Source organism: Hyperolius riggenbachi, chromosome 1 (genome assembly GCF_040937935.1).
Source record: "Hyperolius riggenbachi isolate aHypRig1 chromosome 1, aHypRig1.pri, whole genome shotgun sequence".
Taxonomy (NCBI): Eukaryota; Metazoa; Chordata; class Amphibia; order Anura; family Hyperoliidae; genus Hyperolius; species Hyperolius riggenbachi.
The window spans coordinates 588670977-588681382 of NC_090646.1; the positions used below are offsets into that span (position 1 = coordinate 588670977).

General features: G+C 42.5%; 1 protein-coding gene across 3 annotated transcripts in view; it reads left to right on the forward strand.

Moving 5' to 3' along the window:
* IQGAP2 (IQ motif containing GTPase activating protein 2) overlaps nucleotides 1–10406 on the forward strand; it is a 436318-nt gene that overhangs the window by 391509 nt on the left and 34403 nt on the right. For all 3 annotated transcript variants that reach the window (XM_068248838.1, XM_068248829.1, XM_068248846.1), the window contains one exon: nucleotides 6048–6132. In XM_068248838.1, coding sequence (XP_068104939.1) covers nucleotides 6048–6132 — 85 coding nt within the window. The remainder of the gene's footprint in view (nucleotides 1–6047; nucleotides 6133–10406) is intronic.

Genomic DNA, 10406 nt, shown 5'->3' on the forward strand with positions numbered 1-10406 from the left:
GCTGCAGGGGGCTGGTAGAAGCCCCAGGTAAGTTAAATTTTTTTTTTTTTTCATCGAGGCTTAGGTACCCCTTTAACTCTCACTGCCGCAGCCCCCTTTGCAGATGCAAGTGGGTGCAGTTTCACATCTTTTGGAACAGTGCTCGCTCATCCTTATTAGGCATCACGTGTTCTATGGAGAGGGAGGGGGAACTCTGCATGCAAACAAGAAGTGGAACATTTCCTGATGCTGGAATCACATGGATTATTTGTCACTGCCAGCTCCTGGAGAATCTGGGGCACCTTCACATTTCTTTTCAACTTAGTCCTCTAAGGCCCCGTTCACACTTGCGGTTTAGTAAAAACCGCACCGGATGTCCGGACCGCACCGTCTCCGGACCGGACCTGATCCGTACGGTTCCTATCCGGATCCGGTCCGGATCTGGTCCGTTTGCATCCGGTTTCCGTGCGGTGTGAACACGGTTGCGGTCCGGATCCGGTTTCTTAAAGAGACACTGAAGCGAAAAAAAAAATATGCTATAGTGAATTGGTTGTGTACTATGAATAATTGCTAGAAGATTAGCAGCAAAGAAAATATTCTCATATTTTTATTTTCAGGTATATAGTGTGTTTTCTAACATTGCATCATTCTATAATATGTGCAGATTACACAACACTCAGCATTCAAAATGATTCTTTCACAGCAGTCTGTGAAGTAATGACCTCTCCTCTGCCAGAGAAAAAGACATTTGTTTACTTACAGTTGAGATAATAAAAGTCAGATAACAGCCCTCTCCACGACTTTGAAAGTCGTAGAGATTAATGGCTTTTTTGCATAGAGATAACAACTGGAGTTTCTTAACTCTTCCTGTACTGGAAACAATTACACTGATGTAGCTGATCTTAATGTTTTATTTCTTAGCTGTGCTACACATACAAATCATAATATCATAATTTTTTTTTCGCTTCAGTGTCTCTTTAAGGAGATAACATCCTTTTAATTACCTGGGGTCTGGGAGGTCAGCAGAAGGGTCTGGGGTCATTGTTGGAGACAGGTGGACGTGTGGAGACCATCCGTGGATACAGAGACTGCAGTTGGGACCATGGATCCAGGCATTTTTTACTCGTAAACCTGGGAATTCTCTCCTTCCTGTTGTTCGCCTCCTTGTCAGACATATCAGACATGTTGCTGCCAAAAAGAGCTCCAGCATGAAATCGCTGCTGCCCCACTCTTTGAATGCTGGGCCCATGTGGTCCCCATCCAAAATGCATAGGAAGTGGGGTAGAACGTCCGGTTTTTGTAGCCAGTGTGTTGTGCGCTCTCCGGCTCTCATTGCTTTGTATTGGCCGGATGGTGCAGTCCGGCTCCGCTCCGGATACGGCTGCCGGAGGAGCCGGACCAAAAAATAGCGCATGTTGGAACGGAGTCCGGATCCGGCCCGGATCCGGTCCGGCTCCGGTCCGGCAGAACGAACGCATGTGAACAGACGCATAGGCTTTCATTGCCATGCCGTGCGTCCGTTCCGTCCGTTCTGAAAGCGCTCCGGCACGGCGATTCCCGACGGCCACCGCTAATGTGAACCGGGCCTTACATTTCTCACTATTCCATACAGGGGAGCAGTGCTGGCATAGAGAGCAACCATTACAACAGGCACCGCATTGATGCTAGGCACAGCAGGTTCTAGACTATTTAATGCTTGAAGCAATCCTTATGATGCCACCCCCCAAGCACAAGCAAAGACCATGTGGTTTCAGTGGTAGTGTAAGTAGGGGGACATTTTGGAAGGGTCTAATAAGAATGCAATTCGCGCAGCTTCATGGAAGAATCAGCCCTGTTGCAAGGACTTGATGTTATGATGCATGGATTTTGTTTTGTTTTTTACATATGACTTCTACCCCTACTTAAAAGCAGATCAGAAGAAAAACTTAACATATAATCTTTTAATGGAAAACCGAATCTCCTATAATCAAAGGTATAATTTTCAGCAACTCCAGATTGGAGAAGAATTTGATAAGGGAGCATTTGAGCTGCCATGATGATTTCGTGGAACTGCTCACCACAGACCAAAATTTAGGGTTGAAAGGTCATCAGGTAGTCATTCCCATGTGACACTGTTATGGTGCCCACACATGGTACAATTTTTTCATTTTTCTTTCGATTAGATAAATTCGTTCGATTACACCGTTAGATCGAAAAAATTGCATTGTTGTTTTCGAGGTACCATACATGAACGTTCGATTAGGCTGAAAATCCGGGGAAAATTATCAAATATGCCGAAAAATCAAATTGAAAAAAAAAGATTGAGAGAAAAAAAGTATTCGATCTAATGGTTTATTCGATCGGAAGTGGTGTTTTTTTCACCGGAATCTTTTTTTTTTTTTTTTTTTTTTTTTTTTTTTTTTCAGCTCGAGCTGTATTTTACCTCAGATAGTTAACACAGACGGCAGTTGTAGCTCAAAGCATCTATTGAGCTGTATTTTTCCTCTGAGTGGTTCAATTTATTGATTGTGAAGTTATTACCTCAGAGCAACTATATAGGTGTGTTTTACCTCACAGTGTTTCTTTTTTTCATGCTGAGGGAATTTTTACCACAGAATGATTACTCTATTAACTAACAGGAAGAAGGCCAAAATTGCGTTTGCATTGTACCTGTGGACTCTCCTTGATGAGGACAAACTTACTTTACTTTAGTGAAAAAAAATAGAATTATAATAAAATGATAATAATCATACACATGCTTCAATATTTAATCTTTAATCTTGTTTTGAAGACAATGCAAATAAAGATTACTCTTTGAAACAATTCTAATGCTGGGAATACACGGTACGTTTTCGCGCTCGATTTCGTGTCAGATCGATTTTCGCGCTCAATTTCATGCTCAGGTCGCTTATCTGTCCGCATTGTTCCCTTATCTGTCCGCATTGTTTCCTTATCTGTACGCATTGTTCCCTATGCGGAATCGAGCGTGCAATCGATCCGGAAGGGTATCGGACAGGTCGGTTATTATCAATCGAGCCATTTTAATGGCTCAAAAACGTACCGTGTATTCCCAGCATTACAGTCAGAATCTAAAACATCTCTTACAATTTAACATACATGATACAATTACAAAGCACAATCCTCAACCTTTTTCCAGCATGTCCGATCAGATTTTTCGCGAAAAAACAGGATAATCGTTCAAATTTTTTGATCGAAAAAAAAAAAAGATACTTTTCGACTTTCATTTCATCATTTAGATCGAATAAATGGGAAAATCGAACGTTTTTATTGTACCGTGTATGGGCACCATTAGAGTAATAAAATGCAATTATTACTACTAGCGTAATTAAAATGCAATTACTACTGTTGCTGAGTATAGCTCTAGGGCAAAAAGCAATTTAGTTTATCACTTTGCACAGAAGGGCACTTGCGATTATGTACTTTATCACCATATGCTTAGGTTATATTCATTTTACATTCCTACTTACTATATTGCATAATATATATGGTTTTCAATAAAAGAAGAGTTTTCTCTAATAACTGCTGTTTTTTGCTTAGTTAAGGGTAGGGTTTTTGAATTTCTTTGCTAGCAAACTTATAAGTGGATACATGTGTCAGGCTTTCTATGTGTCATTGCTAATTTACTGTCTGTTTATAATTGTTTGGAGTATGCAATCGTTTTTATATATTCCACGTCATAATGACTAAAAGAAATTGCAAACAAATGACTAATGCTTTGTGCCGAAAGTAGCATCACAACAAGTCTCATCTGTGACGTGGCTGGGAAAATATCTCTTTTACTATCTATTCTCCATATTCAAACCTTCCCTAGCAGCCGAAAAGGAGGAGGAGGCAATTAGTACATAGTATGTTTAGCCAGGTCTTTTTTTTTTTAGACTTTATATGTAACTTGTTTTGCATTGCTTCTGTCTTTGCAGATTATTATTTATTTACTGTATAATCTCGCATATAAGCCAACCCTCGTATAAGGCGAGGTACCCACTTTTCCCTCCGACACCAGCAAAAAGTGATTGATATAAGCCCCCTCCCCAGTATAGCCCCTCCACAGTAGCCAGATGTGCCCCCAGTACAAGTCAGCCCCCCTCTCCATAGCCAGATGTGCCACAAGGATGATAGTTGTGTCTCAAGACGCCACTAGATGGGGGTCATAGATATGAGACTGTGAATGCCACACAGAAAGAACCCATGATCATTGCACCGCTGACACGTTGCCTGCACGTTCTGCTCCACAAGCCAGTGGACACAAGTAGTCTTGAGCAGCGCACTCTGCACACCATGCTGCAGGAGACACAGCAAGGAGGCAGCTGGCAAGAACAGAATTACTAGTGCACGATCCTTACGCTCCTCTGCCAGTAACAAAACCTGCTCCACCATTCATTCTGCTCAACTGACTCGCATATAAGCCGAGGGGGTAACTTTTCAGCACATTTTAGCGCAGAAAAATTAGTCTTATACATGAGTATATACAGTATATAGCGTCCACATCTTGTGCAGTGCTGTACAGAGTATATGGTCATGTCACTAACTGTCCCTCAGAGGGGCTCACAATTTACAGTAATCCCTACTATAGTCATATGTCCAGTGGGGGAAGCCATTTAACTTACCGTATCTGTATATTTTTGATTGGCAAGTCATCTCAGAATTAGTATTTTTGTAGAAAGGATGACAGCAGAAACCGATAATAAAAGGGACACATAACAACTCATAGCAAATATACCAGTATATTCACAGGCTACACCAGGCATGGGCAAACTTGGCCCTCCAGCTGTTACGGAACTACAAGTCCCACAATGCATTTGCCTTTGAGTCATGACTGTGGTTGTCAGACTCCTGCAATGCATTGTGGGACTTGTAGTTCCATAACAGCTGGAGGGTCAAGTTTGCCCATGCCTGGGCTACACCATACATTTTATGTTAATTGTTCTGGTTTCAGCATCAGAAGTGCATCTTATAACTATATATTGCTGTATATTGTGTGTAATCCCGCCATCCCAGGAATGAGTAGCCTAGTGCCTAGGCTATGTGGTCACGCAGCCTTCTTCCCCAGAGTGGTCTGGGAAATCAACTGACGCTACTGCTCACTACTCAGATGTGGAAGGGAAAAAAAAAGCTTACATTGTTTATTTTATCCAATCCATACATGGAGGTAAATACATTTCAAATGTATGCTAAAGCCATAGAGAACCTGAAAAGATATGTAAAGGAGTTGTACAAGTCTTTGTCTGGGGTGCTTAAAATGGATCTTCACTTTTCTAAAGAAAAAAAATCCTTATCAAGGTATATGGAGGCTGCCATATTTGCCTGACAGCCCTGCTGAGCTATTTGCCTGCAGTAGTGTGAGTCACACCAGAAACAAGCATGCAGCTAATCTTGTCGGATCTGACAATAATGTCAGAAACACCTGATGTGCTGCATGCTTGTTCAGGGTCTATGGCTAACATTATTAAAGACAGGATGAGCAGAACAGCCAGGCAACTGGTATTGCTTAAAAGGAAATGAATATGGAAACCTCCATATACCTCTCACTACAGTTATTTAATGAATTGTATTACATAAACATATGTGTAGTTACTCTGGTGTTTCTTAGGTCACTGCAAGGAAGCTCTGCATGATTCATTGTGAAAATGGTCTTGTTTTGCGGTCAGCTGCTGGTGAGATAGGAGTGATCACTGCAGACCTCATACGCCTAAAGCCAGCATTTCTGTAGTTGTGCAGGATCCTTCCCCCATGTGTCATTACAGTAAACCCAGCAAAGCAGTTGTGTTGTGTATGAATACAATAAGTTATATTTCTTACTTGGTGCAGACTGGACAATTGAGACAGCAAGAAGAGCATACTCTATCTTTAAGCGCCCGTTTCCACTACTAAAGTAATGCGAATGCGGCTACCTAGCCGCATCACATCGCTTCCGCTATCGGCCGCGTCACTTCCGCTTCTCCCGATGCAGAAGTGAATTAAAGAGATGGGAGGATGACTTGAGTAATGATGACCTATTATGTAGAAATTTGTACCAATGTGGAGTGATCCTTTACCTCACTAATTGCGTACCATTTTATATCTTTGTACAGTTATGGAATGAGGTATGTGGCCAAAGTTCTGAAAAACTCTTTGCATGAAAAATTTCCAGATGCAACAGAAGATGAACTCTTAAAGGTTTGTATTCTCATTCAGCGAGTATCTTTAATATGAACATTGCAATGAAAGAAATCCAGTGTTCCACAAATATTTTCTGTTTTGAATAAAGAGTTCACTTTTTCACATTTTTCTTCAGAAGGGATTTCGTAGCATAATGGGAAGCCTATTTGTTTGAGTCTGCTCTATGTTCAGTATGTACGTAGAAGCTATAGCAGGACCTCATTTTTGCCTTTATTACTTGGTGACCTAAAATCCAGTCAGAAAAACACCATGGACTGTATCCAGAGGAGAGCTCATCAAAGCAGAAGAATGTCACTAATAGCTACTCGATTGTGAATTGCATCTTTTGATCATTTCCCCTGCTTCACCCACATTATTACCAAATGGTTTAGACCAGGTCTAAGAACAGATCTAAAACATTTGGTAATAGTGAATTCCCCTTTGATGCAACTGACCAAAACATTAGTAAACAAAAAACCATCAGTAGACTAGAGAGCTGTCAGGTTTTATTATTGCAGCGCATCAATATAGATGGAATGTGTAATTGGTGAAACTGGTCGCCGGGTACATTTCCCTCTCAGTATAGCTATGTAGAGAGGGCTCAAATATGCCGTTTTTTTTCTGGAACTGCCCTTCAATTGCACCTAAAGGACCACTATTGTGAAAAACTGTAAAGTTTACAATTCATGCTAATAAAATGTGCATTCGATCCAGAATAAAATGCACAATACATTTATTTTTTTTCCTATGTAGCTGTCACTTACGGTAGGTAGGTAAAATCTGACACACCTGACCGCTTTTGGACTAATCTATCTCCTCTTAGGAAATTCTATGGGTTTTCTTTATTTTTAAAAGCACTTACTGAATGGCAGTTGCTCCACCTAGCTGCTAAAACTGTGTGCAAATGAGGGAGACCTCTCAAGAGGTCCTTTATTTATTGTATTTATAAAGCGCCAACATATTGCACAGCGCTGGACATTAGTTTAGGTTACAGACAATATTTAGGGGTGACTTGCAGCAATTAGACAATACAGGTATACATGCAATCCAGATCACGTAGCACAGTGTAAGTACAAGGTAATGCTTAGTCACTGGATGGGAGCATGGAGATTAGGTAAGTCGAGTTCACTCAAGAGTTCACTCAGATCAATAGGATGGTAATACGGTAATGAAGGTGCGTGAACAGGTAGGAGACCTAAGGAGGAGGACCCTGCCAAAAGGCTTATTTTCTAGAGGGAGAGGTAGGGACACGAAAGGTGGAGCGCTAGTGAGGACGGGGGGGGGGGGGGGGGGGGTAGGCCAGAGTGAAAAGGTGCATTTTGAGGGCCTTCTTGAAGATGTTGGAGGGGGAAACCCTAATGGGGGGGGGGGGAGAGGTAGGGAGTTCCATAGTGTTGGAGAAGCCTTTGAGATCTTCCAATGAAATTTGCCTATCTGCACCAGGACGGAGGCATGCATGGGATTTGGTGATGCTGTAGATAGGTGAATTTCATTGGAAGATCGTAGTGAGCGGCTAGGTGTGTACCTCTGAGTAAGATTGGAAATACAGGTTTTATGCACAGTTTTGTAGGCCAGACACAGTATCTTGAAACTGATTCTGGACTAGATGGTAAGCCAGTGGAGGGATTCACAGTGTGGAGCCGCCATGGTGGAGTGATGGGAAGAGTGGATAATTGCGGCTGTCACATTCATGATTGACTACAGCGGGGCAATTTGGGTCAAAGGGAGACCAGACAGAAGGGCATTGCAGTAGTCAAGGTGTGACCAGTGGCGTAGCTAAGGAGCTCTGGGCCCCGGTGCAAGTTTTACATGGGGCCCCCCAAGCACTCCTTACATAACAATTGATACGGCGCACCAGAACCTTCCAGGTGCAAGAAGGGGATGGGGAACAGCTTGTTATTGATTGCAACTATTTAGAGCATCTATAGAAGTGATTAATAACAGCACAGGACCAATAGAGAACTAATACTGTGTTTGAAGGAGGGCTCCATGGGGCCCCTCTGGCCCAAGGGCCCCGATGCGGTCGCAACCTCTGCAACCCCTATTGCTATGCCACTGGGTGTGACATTATGAGGGCATGGATAAGAAGTTTGGTAGTGACGGAGGTCAGGAAAGGGCGGATCTTGCAGATGTTACAAAGATGGAAGTTGCAGGACTTTGTGAGGTTTTGGTGGGACGTAAAGGAGTGTGCAGAGTCCAGGGTGACACCCAGGCAGTGGGCTTGAGAGGTAGGGCGAATGGTAGTGTAGTTAACAGTTACATTTACATCTGGGAGGGGTCAGGGATGGCCCGGATGGGAAGATCATGAATTCCGTTTTGTCCAGGTTAATTTCAGGGAGTCCTTTTGCAATGAATAAAGTAATTGCTGAGAATCTCCCATGAGGAGATGGACTTAAAGAGAAGCTGTACTGTTAAAATCTTACATAAATGAACGTACCTGTTTGTTGTCTTCTCCTAGTCCTCTCTGTGACATTTTCGCTGCTTTCTTGGTGATAAAATCACTGTTTTATTTATTGTTTTTGTAAACAATGAAGATGGCTGCCAAACAGGAAATACATCATCAGAGTAGGTGCCTGCTTGCAGAGGCTCCTCTCAAACCTGATTTGATTGCTGGAATGTTACTCCAAGTGTTGCCTTAGCTGCTTGTCTGAGCTCTGCACTGATCTATCTACACTCACAGCTGTTTGAAATGTCTCAGCTCCACGAGAATTGCAGAGACGCTGGCTGTGAGCAGAGACATTGCCTGTGACTCATACACACACAGAAGAGCCGGAAGGGGGCATGCATAACTTCTCCCCATCACAGCAGAGACAGCGCATTCCTCTTTGGCTCGACAAGGCTTGACAAAGGAAAGCAGATTACATATATTACAGAGACAGTGCAACTAGAAAAGGCTGCAGTAAGCCAGACCACATTAGACCAGGTATAGGAACTTCTAGGATAGAAGAAGTAAGGCTGAAAATTGTGTTACAGAGTATCTTTAAGCAAAACCCGTCATCAGTTTTTATTGCTTACTGTAAGCAACAGCAACATAAGGAAAAAAAGTAATTTATAGTGCACTAGGAGAAAGATGCATCTTATATGTACAATATGTGTTTTACATTTAAAAAACATGCAATAGTGGTCCTTTAATGCCCATTTGCACATATTTATGTAATATTTGCAACAGTTGAACATTTGCCGTGTCTGTGAATACAGCTTGTTTTACATCATAATCTATTCTGACACCCCAAAGAAGGAAATACCATCTTAGCAATTGAGTCAATTTACCTAATCCTACCTAAATCCTTGACTGTGTAAGCTGTGGGAACCCTGGTCGTGTAGTGCAGTGTTAAAATATTGCAATGGAATTAGGGAACCACCTGCACAAAATCCTTTTTATTTCAAGTTGCCGTTTTATTATATTAAGTTGTGAATCTGTATTGGTATCAGGCCTGCTGGTGAAGGTTAGCTCCTCTTTCCATCCTGTAGATGGCACTGTTGCAGCTAGGGTTTGAAGACAGATACAGGTTTGTATTGCCGATGGGTGGATTTATTTGAAACAGAGCGTAGAGATGATCAGTGAGATTATTCTTGCTTGCATGCAAAATGTATGGAGATTAGAATTGGGCCAATCCGAACTTGTCAGAAAGTTCATTATTGATTAGACCAATTCCTAGCTGCATTAACCACAATGCGACCGCCTAACGCAGGATGGCGGCCACAGAGCGGCTCTCTTGTTAATCGGCGTGATCTTGCGAGGAGCGAGATTTGCAGGGAACGAGCGCTCGCTTCGAGCACGCGTTCCCAGCAGTCAACAGAGCAGGGCCGCAAAATTAGCCTGCCAGCCACGATTGGAGCTGGCAAACTGTAATTAACAAAAAAAGCAAAAATATGTGTACAGCACTACGATCTGGAGCAGCGCTGTACAGAGGACATCCCTGTCACTTAACTGTCCCTCCTAACGGGTCACATTCTAATCCATAGCGTATGCATAGTATATGTATCACAGTCTAGGGCCAATTGGGGGGGGGGGGGGGGTAAAGAAATAGTTTAAAAAAAAGTACAGATTGCAGCAGCAATCAGAGACCACCAATAGAAAGCTCTATTAGTGGGAAGAAAATGGGGTAAAATTCATTTGGGTGCCAAGTTGTATAGCCGAGCAATAAATCGTTACCGTTGTGAAGTGCCGAATTGTAAAAAATGACCTGGTCGCTAGGGGGGTGTAAACCTGTGGTCCCCAAGAGGTTAAATGTGTGAGCTAGTTGGCCATCCTTAGCTGTGAGTTTAGCAGCCATATGGAACTGAACCTG